We start from the raw sequence: 16203 nt of genomic DNA, 5'->3' as shown, positions 1-16203 counted from the left end.
CCTTTGTCCTACCACTCAATCACCACCTTTTCATCCACTTTTCTTTATCTCTAAACACCTGGGAAGTGAATTAACAGCCTCCAGATTTTTATGGCTTTCCAGGAAGTAATGCTGGGCTCCTGTGCCTCACCTGCTCTGATTTGGTCTCCTCTGAAGTTTTTGACCATTTAGAGGAGAGAGGTGACTCAGAGCTGCTGGGAAATGACATGCGTTTGGAGGATGCTGGAGACTCTGTCAGCTCCTTGTCTGCCTGGCTGGCTGGTGCTGCAAAGACAAATGAGATTTGCATTAGGACATCCCCATCAGGCCAGCTCTAAAGGGGTTCATGCTGGATGAAAAGATCAGTAATTCCATCTGTGCTGTTGTATTTTCTTGAAACAAACAATCTAAGGATTTGACAAGAAGGAACATCTGGGCCAAGTGGCATCTTACTAAACATGCTAGGGAGAAAGTACGAGTTTCTCTCTTGCTATCTGGCATTACTGGCACTAAGAAATAAGGAACTGTGACAGATCCATACAGCTACAAGCAGAAAAGCACAACCACTCACTCGGACTCCCTGGGTCAGCTTAAAATCTAGTAGATGCAAGACAGTCTTCTCCTGTGTTTACATATGAGATTGGACCACTTGGCCATATGTCAGCGCTTGAGTGTCAGGATTTCCCCTCCTTCCAGAGGAGTTGGCTATACAGAGGACAATGCAGGATGAGATTCCTACCCTGAGTGCAGAAAGGTTCATACACAGCGTGCTAAGCATTGTGAGGCATTCATTCATTAAAGCCAGCCCAGGGCAGTGGTAGGTGCAACACAGAAGATTCACATCTGGGTCCTACTCAGTCTCACTTTCCTAGACTGGCAGCAGCAGGGAGTTCAGAGTGTGGAATGCACTCAGCATTTGGGCAGAGGGCATGGCTGGTCTTACTCTCCACCAAGCAGTCCCACTGAAATCCCCAGGAAGTCTGGGTGACAGAGCCTGGCCTATCACCAGCGGTGGGACTGGCTCCGATATGGACACCAAGAATGGCTGTTTAGACATAAACCTTAAACACGTTAATACAAAGCAATGGTATTCAAATTCAAATGTATACATAAAAGCAACAGAATCAGAGCTCAATGCAGAAAATATTCCAGGAAATTGACGCTGTTCCCAGAATGCACATCCTATAAACCCTGTATCTTGGTAACCTGGAGTAAGTAAGTTTTTAGGACATCTATTATTTAAAAACTAGAAAGACAGGGATATTACAACCCCCCCCTCCCCCCTCCGAACACATTCATAAAAGACGGTTACTCACCTGTAGTAACTGGTGTTCTTCGAGATGTGTTGCTCCTATCCATTCCAGTTAGGTGTGCGCGCCGCGCGTGCACGGCATCTCGGAACTTTTTTACCCTAGCAACACCGGCGGGCCGGCTGGCGCCCCCTGGAGTGGCGCCGCTATGGCGCGAGTTATATACCCCAGCCGGCCCGTCCGCTCCTCAGTTCCTTCTTGCCGGCTACTCCGACAGAGGGGAAGGAGGGCGGGTCTGGAATGGATAGGAGCAACACATCTCGAAGAACAACAGTTACTACAGGTGAGTAACCGTCTTTTCTTCTTCGAGTGATTGCTCCTATGCATTCCAGTTAGGTGAATCCCAAGCCTTACCTAGGCGGTGGGGTCGGAGTGAGACGTGGCGGAGTGTAATACCGCGGAGCCGAAGGCTGCGTCGTCTCAAGACTGTTGCAACAACGCGTAGTGGGAGGCGAAGGTGTGGACCAAGGACCAGGTGGCCGCTCGACAGATGTCCTGGATTGGAACATTGGCCAGGAAGGCAACAGATGAGGCGTGCGCCCTTGTCGAGTGTGCGGTGAGGCGGCCTGGTGGTACGCGAGCCAGCTCGTAGCAAGGTCCGGATACACGCAGTGACCCAGGAGGAAATCCGCTGGGAGGATATCGGCTCTCCCTTCATGCGGTCAGCAACCGCTACGAACAGCTGGGGCGAACGCCGGAAGGGCTTAGTCCGCTCGATGTAGAAAGCGAGCGCCCTGCGGACGTCGAGGGTATGCAGCTGCTGTTCCCGAGGCGAGGCATGTGGCTTCGGGAAGAACACCGGGAGGAAGATCTCCTGGTTGAGATGGAAGGCTGATACTACCTTCGGGAGGAAGGCCGGATGAGGGCGAAGCTGCACCTTGTCCCCATGGAAGACAGTGTATGGCGGGTTAACCGTCAAGAGCGCGAAGCTCAGAGACTCGTCTATCTGATGTACTGGCGACGAGGAAGGCTGTCTTCCAGGAGAGGTAGAGCAGGGAGCACGTGGCTAATGGCTCGAACGGAGGACCCATCAGCTTGGCCAGCACGAGGTTCAAATCCCAGTTCGGGGCAGGACGCCGCACCGGCGGGTACAAGCGGTCCAGGCCCTTGAGGAAGCAGGAAACCATCTGGTTCGAGAAGATGGACCGACCTTCCACGGAGGGACGAAAGGCGGACACCGCTGCCAGGTGAACTCTCTCCCTATCGTTAACCGATTGGACTACCAGGGAGTCCGGGGTCGGGTGCGTGTACAGATACTCATAGCCCGTGGGAGGGACAGAGTATTTGCGTTCAACCCCACGGGCCGTAGGAGGGACGGACGCAGGCGTCTGCCAGAGAGCAGTGGCATTCTTTTGCACTGTCCGCACGAAAGGCAGCGCAACTCGCACTGGCACCTCTGCTCCAACTACATTTATGATGGGGTCCTCGTCCTCCTGTACCTCCGCTATCGGCAGAGCCATAGCCGTCGCCATGCGGCGAAGGAGGTCTTGGTGCGCTTTTAAGTCTATGGGCGGAGGCTCCTTCGTCAACGCTCCGGCCACCGCTTCATCAGGCGAGGACGAGGAGGACAAGCCCTGGATGACCGCCTCCGAAGAGGGATCCGCCGCGTGCTCGTCGGGGGGGTCGGTCTGCGCGTGCCCCTGGGGTTCAGGCGGCATAGCATCTGCAGCAGGCGGCGAAGGGGCCGGTCGGCTGATTGTCGCCTCTGGTACCCTGCGCTCGGACGCGAGTGGTCTCGGGGGGAAGGGCACCCCCTGAGCCTCATACTGGGCCCAGGGAACCCAGAAGCCCCACGGCTGCGCCCCTTGAGAATGGCCCTGCGGGGTGGGCGGCATGAGTCCGTAGCCCTCCGTCCCAGAAGCGACCGACACGGGACGGGATGGCCATGGAGGTGCCGAGGCGCTGACGGAGTGCGCTGCGGAGTGAGGCAGGCCGTCCCCGGATGGCAGCGAAGAGCGATGCTGGTCCGCTCGGTACCGGGATGGCGACCGGGAGTGACGTCCGTCACGGTGCCGGGAGCTCGACCAGTGCCAGGAGCTCAACCTGGATTGAGACCTACGGTGCCGGGACGGCGACCTCCGGCGGTGCCGACATGATGGCGACCTGGACCTCGTGCGGCGCCGGGAGTACGACCGGTACCGCGATGACGAGCGGTACCGGGACTGCGACCGACGTTTCGACGGCGATCGGTACCACGATGGTGAGCAGTGCCGAGATCGCGAGCGACGGGATGGAGACCTGCCGTAGGACCGGGAACGAGACCGGGACCGGGTGTGTCGTCCATGTCGCCTGTCCAGAGACAGTGGCAGGGTCATTCTTGCCGGCTTTCCCGCCGACATGACAGCCCGCACCGGCGGTGCCGGGGGCCCGGTGCCTCTATGAGCTGAATCAGCTCCCGCGCGGAAGAGAATGTCTCCGGCGTTGACGGCAGTCGGGGCTCAACCACGGACGGTACCGGGGAGCGTGGCGGCGCCGGACTCGACGGGCCTTGCGGCGCCGGAGTCAAAAGTCCGGTGCACGGCTTGTGCATGGTCACCGCGGGGGCCGCAGGTGGCGCAACCGCTTTCGCCGAGTCCTCAGCGCGAGCCTGCGCGAGTGCCTTCGCCAGCCTATGTTTCTTCGAAGGCGAAAGCGAGCGGTGCCGAGACTTCGTAGCCGCTTTCTGAGGCTGTGGTGCCGTGGAGCCGGAGCGGCTCGGTGCCGCCGGTGCGCTCTGTACCGAGGAAGCCCGCGGTGCCGGCGCGGACGGTGCCGGTGGCTGCAGCAACGCTTCCATCAACAGCTGCTTTAAGCGGATATCCCGCTCTTTTCGAGTCCGCGGTTTAAATGTAGAACAGAGCGAACACTTATCTGTTCTATGCCCTTCGCCCAGGCAACGGAGGCAGGCGTCGTGCGGGTCTCCGACGGGCATAGGCCTCTGGCACGCAGCGCAGGGCTTAAAGCCCGGTGCTTTGGGCATGAGCCCGCACCGGGTGAGGCAAAAGGGGAAAACCCCCCTTTTACCTTATCTATTAACACTAACTATCTAACTAACAAACTGTAAAACTAATCACTAAACTAACTATGTACAAACAAGAAGCGAAAGCTAGGGTCGTGGAGGACAAAGAGCACTCCACAGTTCCAACTGGCCGTCACGGGCGGTAAGAAGGAACTGAGGAGCGGACGGGCCGGCTGGGGTATATAACTCGCGCCATAGCGGCGCCACTCCAGGGGGCGCCAGCCGGCCCACCGGTGTTGCTAGGGTAAAAAAGTTCCGAGATGCCGTGCACGCACGGCGCGCACACCTAACTGGAATGGATAGGAGCAATCACTCGAAGAATCGACTTCAAACCCATTTCACCTTTCATGGGAGTTATTCATTTTCACTTGAAAGATGATACATGACAGCTGGATATTTAACATGATAGACTGGCTGCCGATTAACCAGGTGCTGTAACATTCTTAGACTGGTTCCCCCATAGCTTGTTCCCAATCTCTTATTCACACTGTGAACCTGATGCTGTGGAACCAACCACACTTCACTTCAGAAGCTGCAGTCAGTGTACAGCTCAGATATGTCATTCACAAGCCAGAAACCCTTTCAAAGCTACCGAGGTGGGATTTATTCCAAAATGTGCCTTAAAATCGGAAATCTAATTCACACATTTAATAATCCCCCAACACTAAGCATTCATAAAATAAACAGAGTGCAAAACCAGTTCCAGGAACAGGGAGTCAGACAGACACTATGAATGGACATAAAAGGACCTGTGTCATTCTCATGGAGAGAGGATTTGATGAATGTTAGTGCTCCTGAATGTGTCCAAGTGATATAGTGGCGAGAGCCAGGACAGATGATTGGCAAGTTCTTCGTCACATAGCTCTGCTAATGCACTTAATTCCTGTCTTGCAGAACCTCTGATATTTAGTCCTGTGCTCCTACAGTGGTCTAATGCCTCTGTGTCAAATTTAAGCACATACCCCAAAAACATGTGTAGGATCCATTAAGACCTTTGTGCTGCTCAGTCTACTAAAAAAAGGCCAATCCTACAGCTTATTAGTGTAAAAGAAGTCAATGCTTTCATGGTAAATCTACAGACATCAGAACGCACCCACCATTGTCTTGCCCACGTAGCAAGAACTTTTATTCAACTCACAAACTTGCTGTTTGAATCTAAAACCTCCCTTGTGGATCAGAGATGGAGCTTCTTTAAAAAGATTTCTACAGAACTGAAGTTTACTTTATTTTCAGGGGGAAAGGAAAGTAATCTCACAGTACAAAATGGAGCATCAGGGCTGTGGGTGAAGATTACCTACCTACCTGCCCCACCCCACGCCACGGGAAAGAGTCCTCCAGATCTGATTCATGGTGTGACAGGAGAATAGCACTGAGCCCGGCTGTGCTTCATGAGCCCCCACCCTCCCAAGAACAATTCCTAGCAAGAACTCCTTCGTTGTGGCAGTGGAAGATGATCCAGTGTTAAATTGCCTTGGCTGGTCCCTGTGTGACGTGAGGCGAGTGGCCCCAATAAGAAGGTTAACTACTGCTGATATTGTCCACTCTTCAGTTTGACCTCCGACATTAAAATGTCAACCACAATCGGGAAGTCAGGCATCAGGCCCCAAGCTCTGTCTGCACACAGTCAGGCATGGGGACTTGAATCACAGAGCCCTACAAGATTTAGGATGCCCTTCCAGGGCTGGATTTCCAGTGAGGCACAGTAGGCACATGCCTAGGAGCGCCAGCGTTCTAGGGGTGCCTAAAAATGCAGTTTGCTGCTCCCAGGTCCCAGCAGGGGGCAGGGCCGGCTGAGGGGGATTCGGCCCCAGGCAGCCCTGCTGGGCGCTCCTACCAGCAGGGAAGGTGAAGCAGGCCCTTGTGGCAGGGGAAGAGCTCAGCAGTCCAACGCAGGCCCTGCCAGGCAAGTGCGACTTGAGGGAGCCCAGCCTGGGCAGGCCTTGCTCCTGCTCCTGCTCCAGCCTGGCTGCTCGCACCATGACCGAGGGGCCAGAGCGATCAGCCTGGCAGACACAGTCACCTCCAGTCTTGGGGAGGGAGGGGCTCTGGGCAGTGGGGGAGGTCTATGTGTGTTGGGGTGCCAGGCAGTGGGGTCTCTGTGTGGGGCCCTGGGCAGTTGTGGTGGTGGGGCACTGGGCAGTGGGGGGGGGTCTGTGGGCGGGGGGCGCTGGGTAGTGGTGTGCAAGGTGCTGTACAGTTGTGGTGGGGTCTGTGGAGGGGTCTGTGGGCGAGGGGTGTGTGTGTGCTGAAGATGCTGTGCCTAGGGGCATATAAGGTGTAAATCTGGCCCTGGCCCCTTGCACTGACTGATAATTAGGTCTCCAGCATGGTTTGGGGAGGGACTCTCTGGGCTCTATCAACTTTCACTTCAACCCTTTAACTACTATTTGTTGAGTGCAACAGGCATCTAGTGATTCTTCTCCTGCAATGTTTGTGGCAGGAAGAGTCCCTACAGGATAAAAACTCCCCTTCCTAGATTTATTATCTGTCAGTTTAACCACCTGTTTCATATACATTAAATGTAAAAATATACATGCAGAAGATGGATGTTCTCATGGGCTAAATGTGGACAAGGTAACCGTAATTAAACACAAAAGTCTGTGTTAAAGTCTAAAGCAATGCTTTATTTACCCAAAGTCTCCCTATTGTGCCCTGCTATTGCCACACCCCTAGTATCTACGGTATGAGACATTAGGTTGGCCTGAGGCTCCCAAGGTGAGCTCAGAATGAACATTCCCAGAATTTGGTGGTCGAAATCAGACTTATCACCATGATCTTCATGACACCTCTTGTCGGTAACAAGGAACATAAAAACAGAACTAGTCCTTTACTGACAACGTAAGTTTCTGGTTTTCACTCAGTGGAATGAACTGTGATCGAAACATTGCAGGAGACATTCAGTGAGCAGGGACTGGCTTTGAGAGGGTTACTTGTGACATTAGATAAGATGTCACATTAAACTCCCACTGAATTATCAGAACTATTTTTTGGAAAAAGCTTCTGTGCTTAGAATCTACCGGGGTCTCTTCTCTGAGAAACACGCAAGAGAACATATCTGTGTAACTTCTGGTGAGTGTTATTGTGAGTTGTGTATGGAAGTCACCTGCACAGTGACAAGGGAAAATAAATATGCTATCGTACAGTAAATGATTCAAGCGATTACTGGGAACGTGCCACAGTCACTTTTCCAAGGTAAAGAATTCAAATGCTTTATGGTTTTGTAAATAAAACACTAAGGACCTACTTAATTTTGTCAAAAAAAAAACCCAAAAAACAACCATCTCTCTCAAACCTTATGGCTAACATGTGGGAAAAACAATCTTTGGAAATTTCCAAAAATATGATCTCCTCTTCCACAGGAATAAGATTTGGTGTAATCCATGGCAGACTAGAGCAATTAACTCAGGAAATCCTGGGTTCTTGTATTTTGGCAATGCCGCTGACTCACACATCTTGGGAAGTCACCTGCATTTTCAGAGGTGGTCTTTAATTTTGGGAGCCCAGCTTCAGACAACAGGGGCTTGTTTTCAGAGGTGCTGAGTGCTGGCAGTTCTCTGATGTCAGTTGGCACTGTGGATGCTCGGCTGCTCTGAACATCAGACCGTGGGTGTTTGAAGCACCCTAAATTAGTGCACCCTTTTGAAAACAGCATCTGGGCTGTTAGGGCAGCTCTGCATCATCTGCAGCTACTAAGCTGCCCTAACGAGTGTAGCCAGCTTCTGGAGCCATAGGCCTGTCTCTACACCAGCCCTTGGTGAATAGGGGGATCCTCTGGTGACACAGGAGCTGCCCCCATTAACCTTCCTGCTATTGCTGGGTTCATGGCCAGGTGTGGCTGGGGCATCCCTGGGTTTTGGTGACCTCTGTCTTCCATAATGGCTCCCTGGAGCCACAGGCAGTCAGAACAAGATATAGCAACATTTCAGACCACTAACTTCAGCTGAGGAACCATCCCGGCAAAAGAGAGTTTAAATTCAGTTTGCTCCCTTCCCCTGGAACTCCGAGTGCTCCTCAGTGCAGCTGATCTGGCTTACCAGCCTTAACCTCTCTAACATAGGGATACTTGTTTACTCCATAGGAGGGGTGTGAAGATGAATTGGCTGTTTTCAGTGTTCTCAAAATGTATGCCTCAAGAGACATGCTAAGGAGTATTTTTAAAGATAAAATTCCCATTTGGGCTATCAACACTGAGACCAAGTTACTGCTAATTGACACCCACCCAAACCTACGGTATGTCAGATCTAAGTACATGAATGATCTTAGGATCAGTCATCATGGAACTAGTGGTGGGACACTGTCACAGAGCAGGGAGTTAAGAACTCCTTTACATTGTGGAGAAAGGGAGCATGCAAACCGCATCACTCTTGAGCACACTCAGTGATTGACTATAAAGCTTCAAAACAGACTTAGAAAAGAATGTGTATTAATTACCACATCACACACAGTCAGTCTGACCTACTCATCTGTTACAGAGTAGACTAAGATAAACTTCCAGAAAAAAAAAAAGTGTTGAAAACCTTGTATTTCACTTTCCTCCAAACCACTGCTCATCCAGCACACATACCCCCATGCCACAATTAGGGGCCAAGGAGAGATCCTGCTCGCAGACCAGGGCTCCGCTCAAGAAAACAAATGAAAACGTGATAAACGTCCTGAGCAGGAGGTAATTTGTGCATGGATTTGCTCATCTCAAGGTTTAAAGAACTAAAGAGGTTAGAAGAATATACCTTTCCACAGACAGAGAAGACATATACCTCACACCCATACCTGAAAGCAGTATGGCTGCAAGGCATTCTACCCTCCTAAAGCATTTCTGAGAGGCTACTTCTTCAGTGCTTATGCCAGACAACACTTGCTTTGCAGCACGGGGGGATTCTCTCTCTCTATTTTAAAGGGGGGATGCCACCCAGAAGTGACGCTAGTCCTTTTCTTTGCTAACCCCAGAGGTTAACATAGCGAGGGACCCAAAGAGCTGACTATGCTGGAGCCTTGTGGAAAGGCCAAAGGCAGCCGCCACCCCCCACCTTTCAACCATCAGACTCTCTTAGCTAAAGTACCACTGACAGGCCCTTCATCTAAACTTCCATCTCCCGACCCAGCAACATAATGGAGGAGCCAATTAAATGATTATTAATTCATGCTGCTTTCCGTAAGCCAGAGGTTCTCATCTCCCTGCATTCCGTAAACCAGCTTGCCACCTGCCCCACAAATTTACAGCAGGGTTTTTGCTACCTTGATTGATTATGAAAATACTCTTCGTACTAGCTCAGCAGCCAGTCTCGGCTACACTTTCAACCCCACTAGAACACTATTTTCGCTGCCTGATAGAAACTACAATTACCCAGTGGGGTTGCTGATTCCCACAGGCCTTTCTCCACAGTGACAGGTTCTTCAGACCTTTTCCTCAAATTTTTCCTGGAACAACCATATAGGACCCTACACTCTGAAATTTTGTACCAAACTCTAACCCCCGAGTTAAATCTGACTGCCTCTTGTAGAGGATTTTGTAGTGAGAGCGCCACATGGCCGTTTTACTCATTCAGTAGAAAGGTATCCTTAGAGTCCCTGTTGGTTCTGTCTGGAGAGCCCGTGCTTGGAGAAGTGACAGGATTCTCTCATCCCTTTTCATTCCTCTACGCCATAAGGCCTTCACCCTCCTATCTTTATCAGAGTGGATGAGTGGTGAGGCAGCATTCTTACACTGGGGAGTATTCTTCACTGGAGCACACAGAGAAACAGCTTTGGAATCCTGCATACTTTGGTATCAAGTTTCAGGCAGATCTCTCTATCATACATTTGTAATTCCAGCAGGAACACACCAGTTATATTAATATAATAGAAATAAATACAAGTCAATAATTCCATTGAGGGATTCTAGTGACATAATAAACCATGAGACTAGAGCTTAAGCCTCACTGAAATGGAATTTCCTTGTCTAATATTGCTGCACTACTGCACGTTTGTTCCTTTTTGTGTTAATAACATATGGTTAGAATGTTTCTTTCTGAAACGCTGTCTGTTTACATTCCCTATTCCCCAAAGGTCCCATTCATCCTAATGGGACGTTGTAGCCATACTAATAGGACTGAGTATCACCTGTTGCTCTACTGGATTTTTTCAAACCCACATTTGATGAATAATAGGATCATCCAGTAGATAGAATTAAATACACAGAGATATTTGCAAGTGCACTTTCGCACACAGACCTTTGTCTATCTTTTAAAAGTGTGACCCTGAAAAGGGTCAAAGGGATTTATTTTTCTAGCTTTGAGTTATACGTTTCATTCTGCAGTGAGTCTGAATAGCTGAACTGTTATTAAATATTTACCTTACCGCAGCACCCAGAAGCCCCAGACAGGATAAGGGCCTGTTCTCCTACACACACACACACACACACACACACACAGATGTGGTCCCTGCACCAATGAGCTTACAATATAAAACGACAAGCAAGACACAAATGGTGGGAGACAAGAAGACAATCTATTATATATACACGTTTTGTAGTGACATCAATAAATACTATCATCTTTCCCCAGCTCCCCTTCAGACCAGCCGTTAAGGGTTGGCTGATTTCCTGTGGGCTTCGCAGCAGGAAAAGCCCTGCAGACTATGCTCTATGAAGTTGACACAGTAGGGAGGAATGTGTGATGAGCAGACAAGGGAGTGGTCAAAGCAGCTGTAGCTGGCAGACCAGACTGGGACAGGATGCAATGTCACAAGAGACCAGAGCAGAGAAATTAGGACTAGCAGAGTTATGAAGGGTCTTGATGGTCAAGATAAGAAGCTTGAAATTGATACAGGGGGATCCAGCAGAAGGATTCAACTACAGGAGTTACATGGTCAGAGCAATGGGCCAGGACAACAACATGAAGTTAACAAGAAGTTTAAGTTGGTGCAGCAGGGTGGCTTGCCTCTTTCAGGGCTAGAGGCCGGGCTCAGCCACACCTGTTTACTGTGGAGAGTTAGAAGGGCTCTTGCAGAGAGTACCCGGAGATCGGCAGAGTGGCCTCAGCCAGGAAGGCCTGGGAGTGGCCTGCTAAAGCAGGGAAACCCCTGAGATACCCTGAGTGTAGGGCCTGAAGAAAGAGTCACTGAACTGAGAGCCAGCTCTGAGAAGGAAAGCTGGGGACTCCTCCCACAAGAGGAGAGAAAGACTGAACTGGGAGTGTGGCCTAAAGGGCCAACGTGTGTCAGGACTAAATAAACTGGACCTCAGAAGAAGAGCGTTCAATTACACTGGTCTACAATTTTTGAGAAGTCGTCTGCTTCAGAGATAAAATGTGCTATTATGTATTTTGATGTGCTGAATTCAAATATGACAATTAAAACAACTGATTGGCTACTGTTTCTAAGATATTTAAGTTTTTACATTTTAGGTCTATGTATATTGTGTAGATAGTAGAGTTTTAATCATAAATTGTAAACCTAGGTCTTTTCATGTGTTTATGGTTGCTCTACATGATAATATTTCACCTGTCCTGTTTATGTAACACTTTAAAAATCAGCAAAAGGGTTATATAAATAAAATGTATTATGAAACAAAAGACAAAAAACTATTATGTACATAGTTTAGTCCTATTCAGTGTCTACTCGGCGCTTCTTGGCTTTTCTCTTATATTCATTAAATGGAGCATCTCTTGTCATTGTCCAGCAATAGTCTGCAAGCATTGATGGGCTCCATTTGCCCTGATAGCGGTTCTCCATTGTTGCAATGTCCTGGTGAAATCGCTCGCCGTGCTCGTCGCTCACTGCTCCGCAGTTCGGTGGAAAAAAATCTAGATGAGAGTGCAAAAAATGTATCTTTAGTGACATGTTGCAACCAAGGCTTTTGTATGCCTTGAGGAGGTTTTCCACCAACAACCTGTAGTTGTCTGCCTTGTTGTTTCCGAGAAAATGTATTGCCACTAACTGGAAAGCTTTCCATGCCGTCTTTTCCTTGCCACGCAGTGCATGGTCAAATGCATCATCTTGAAGAAGTTCACGAATTTGAGGACCAACAAAGACACCTTCCTTTATCTTAGCTTCACTTAATCTTGGAAATTTTCCACGGAGGTACTTGAAAGCTGCTTGTGTTTTGTCAATGGCCTTGATGTGTAAGGGTGGTAACAAAATCTTTCTTGATTCCATAAGTGGTGGATGCTGAACACTTTTCCTCCCAGGCTCCAATGACTGTCGGAGTGGCCAATCTTTCTTGATGTAGTGGGAATCTCTTGCACGACTATCCCATTCACAGAGAAAACAGCAGTACTTTGTGTATCCAGTCTGCAGACCAAGCAAGAGAGCAACAACCTTCAAATCGCCACAAAGCTGCCACTGATGTTGGTCATAGTTTATGCACCTCAAAAGTTGTTTCATGTTGTCATAGGTTTCCTTCATATGGACTGCATGACCAACTGGAATTGATGGCAAAACATTGCCATTATGCAGTAAAACAGCTTTAAGACTCGTCTTCGATGAATCAATGAACAGTCTCCACTCATCTGGATCGTGAACGATGTTGAGGGCTGCCATCACACCATCAATGTTGTTGCAGGCTACAAGATCACCATCCATGAAGAAGATGGGACAAGATCCTTTTGACGGTCACGAAACATGGAAACCCTAACATCACCTGCCAGGAGATTCCACTGCTGTAGTCTGGAGAACAACAGCTCTGCCTTACTCTTGGGTAGTTCCAAATCCCTGACAAGGTCATTCAGTTCACCCTGTGTTATGAGGTGTGGTTCAGAGGAGGAGGATGGGAGAAAATGTGGGTCCTGTGACATTGATGGTTCAGGACCAGAAGTTTCATCCTCTTCCTCTTCCTCGTCTGACTCAAGTGAGAATGATTCTGGTGCATCAGGAACCGGCAGTCCTTCTCCGTGGGGTACTGGGCGTATAGCTGATGGAATGTTTGGATAATGCACAGTCCACTTTTTCTTCTTTAACACACCTTTCCCAACTGGAGGCACCATGCAGAAGTAACAATTGCTGGTATGATCTGTTGGCTCTCTCCAAATCATTGGCACTGCAAAAGGCATAGATTTCCTTTTCCTGTTCAACCACTGGCGAAGATTTGTTGCACAAGTGTTGCAGCATATGTGTGGGGCCCACCTCTTGTCCTGATCTCCAATTTTGCAGCCAAAATAAAGGTGATAGGCTTTCTTAACCATAACTGTGCTTTTGTGATGCAAAAGTCACTTCACCACAAACATAGCAGAAGTTATCTGTACTGTTCACACAAGTACGAGGCATCTCTGCTCACTTTGGCTAAACAGAAAGTGTCCCTTTGCAAAATCAAACACTGACAAATAAGAGAGCACGACACTGTATGATTTCTAGAGCTGATATAGGGCAATTTGTTCAGCAGAGTGATGTAAGCTTCGTTATGATTGCATCATCCATGACTTCTAGGAATAACATGATGCAATTCATATCATGTATGATGCAATACCAGCTTCAGATTGCATCATTCATTGTTTTGCCTAAAAAGCAAGTACTGTCCAAACCCAGTCATAGATTTATTCATAGATCCAGTCAAAGATGTATTTTAGTCATTTCTGGTTTAACTTGAGATCCCTTCCCTTTATAACTCACTTATCCTCCGCTATTCCCAAGTCAAGGGTCGTATATACTGACCCAATAGCATATCTTGAAAACTAGAGTCAATCAACAATTTTAAGCATCATTTTCGTTCTCAGTGACCCAGAATTAGTAAAGTTTGACTACATTTATTTCAGAAGCATTTTGGCTGTAGAGCAGTGTTACCTTTGGACTGTGCTGTGGAGTAAGCCCAATATTTTCTACCTTTCTAATTTGGGCAGTACTGTCCCATATCTTTAGAGCATATTATTACTGGGATGTACATGAAATCATTAGGTCATTGTTTTGCAATGCACAAGTCATGCATACGAGGACATCCCCTAATGTTGTACCTTTTCTTCCTAGCATAATCATTAGTATTAAAAACCATGGGCACTGCTGGGGGACAATCTTGGTTGCTTTTTTTGGGAGAGGTTTACCAAATGAGTGGTTGAAATTTGGATTTCAATAGTTTGCTGATACTGAGTCTCATGGTATCTTAGTTGAAAAATGAATTAAAATGGCTTGGGTACAAAAACTCATTTGGACTGAAAACTGGACCAAAGACCATAGAAAAAGTTTAAGGCTAAGGCTAAAAGGCATAGTTTTGTGCAGTGCAGAAGTGTCCAGTGAGGAGTACAGGATCTTTTTTGGGTTCAGTCATTTCTAGTCTGGATGAGGCAGCAAACAGCATGGCTATGCAGCATGTCACAGAACTGGCAAGAGCTGTCAATAGCAGTGAGGACATAGAATGAATAGAAAAAGACCTGTAGGGGTTAGAGACGTGGACAGAACAGCCATGAGAGTCTATTTTTTTAAACTGCTGCTAACGCATCTAGGAGGAAATAATCAAACAATGAGACTAAGTGGGAAGAAGAATTAGGAGTGTCGAAGACGAGGTCACACCAGCATTATAGCTGTTCCCCTGCTGAGGGATCCAGTTATAATAAAGATGTCCTCTAAAACAGATAAAACACAGTTTAATCTTGCAGTGTAGACAGGCTTAAACTGTTTTAATCACATTCTCATTGTATACTATAACCCTGCAACATAGGTGAGTTTTAGCCAAACTACAAGACTAATCTGTGTTTAAAGGACATTGAGCAAGGGACTTCCATGTTCTACCTGGGTCTGCTATCACGGTAGCAAGTGCAGAATAGGACTTTGGGGTTATAATGGATGGCAAAGTAGATAGGTGTTTACAATGTAATACGACACCAGAAGGCCATGGCATTGTGGGCTGCATGCAGAAATGCTCCTCTCTACAGAGAGGGGACAGCTCCTCTCTACAGAGCCCTCTTGTGATGGCACTGGGAATGCTGCAGTCTGTTCTGAGTACTAGATTGGCTGAAAGATACTGATAAACTGAGGAAGTTCAGAGAAGAGCAACAAAGCTGAGCAGGGGGCTGGAGGGGCTGATTGGAGGGAAAGACTAGCAATGCTAAATCCATGGGGCTTGACTAACGGACTCCCCAGGAAATGGGAGAAAGCATCTGTCTCCAAGGAGAAGGAGGGTTCTACCCAGCGCGGGAGAGAGGAGTTACTGAGGCTGGGACAGGAGGTGTAACAAGATGTAATGGGAAGAGCAAAGAACTCCCTGGCACTGAGCCGTCCCAGGCGGAGAGTCTCCCAAGGGGAGGCGGAAGGAGTCTCAGCGCAAGGGACACTGCAAAGTAGGGCAGACAAAGCACTAGACAACGCCGCCCTGTAGCAACAACTGAGCCCAGTGCTGGGGCCCTAATGCTCCTCTCTGTCTCTGCCTTCTATGACTGTAAGATTCAGCAACAAGACCTTCCAGAGCATTGTCCTGGGCCAGAGAACAGTGTCCCCAGCAGCACGTGGACCATATTTCCTTTATACGAATAATAGACAGGCAAGTAAAGTCAGAGCTTGGAGATGGTGTCCTGGCTTAGAGATGAGCCATCAAAGCTTTGCCAGCAAAGCCTCCGGGGGAGTTTTTGCAAGACACCAAGACACATGCGTAGGCACAAAACTCCCATGGGCTTTCAATGGGAGTTGGGTGCCTCAGTGCCCTTTTGTGCCTTGGAAGTCTGCTCCTGGTCTCTTGAGACTGAAGAGCAATTACACTGAGCTGCACGATCCCCCTATTTGTGCATCCCTCAGTCCGACAGAAGCAGGGATCCAGCACTGCTCTAAATAGGTCCTCCTGCCTTTGCCTCTCCTTTCCTCTCCCCACCTGATTTCTCCCCTTCCTTTACTCTCATGTCACCCAATATCCCAGACAGTAAGTGCCCACCAAAACTACAGATATTAAAAAAAGGCAGGGGGGAGGGGTGGTAATAGATTTCTGCCAGGATGTGCCTGACCTGTTTTTTTCAATTTCAGTAATTA

The 16203-nt window shown here is 48.7% G+C and overlaps 1 protein-coding gene across 18 annotated transcripts in view; it reads right to left on the bottom strand.

Annotated features, from left to right (window-relative positions):
• ZFHX3 (zinc finger homeobox 3) overlaps positions 1-16203 on the bottom strand; it is a 1205541-nt gene that overhangs the window by 31604 nt on the left and 1157734 nt on the right. For all 18 annotated transcript variants that reach the window (XM_039503280.1, XM_039503282.1, XM_039503284.1 and 15 more), the window contains one exon: positions 131-264. In XM_039503280.1, coding sequence (XP_039359214.1) covers positions 131-264 — 134 coding nt within the window. The remainder of the gene's footprint in view (positions 1-130; positions 265-16203) is intronic.

Source organism: Mauremys reevesii, linkage group 16 (assembly GCF_016161935.1).
Source record: "Mauremys reevesii isolate NIE-2019 linkage group 16, ASM1616193v1, whole genome shotgun sequence".
Lineage (NCBI taxonomy): Eukaryota > Metazoa > Chordata > Testudines > Geoemydidae > Mauremys > Mauremys reevesii.
This window is presented reverse-complemented; position numbering and strand designations above follow the sequence as displayed.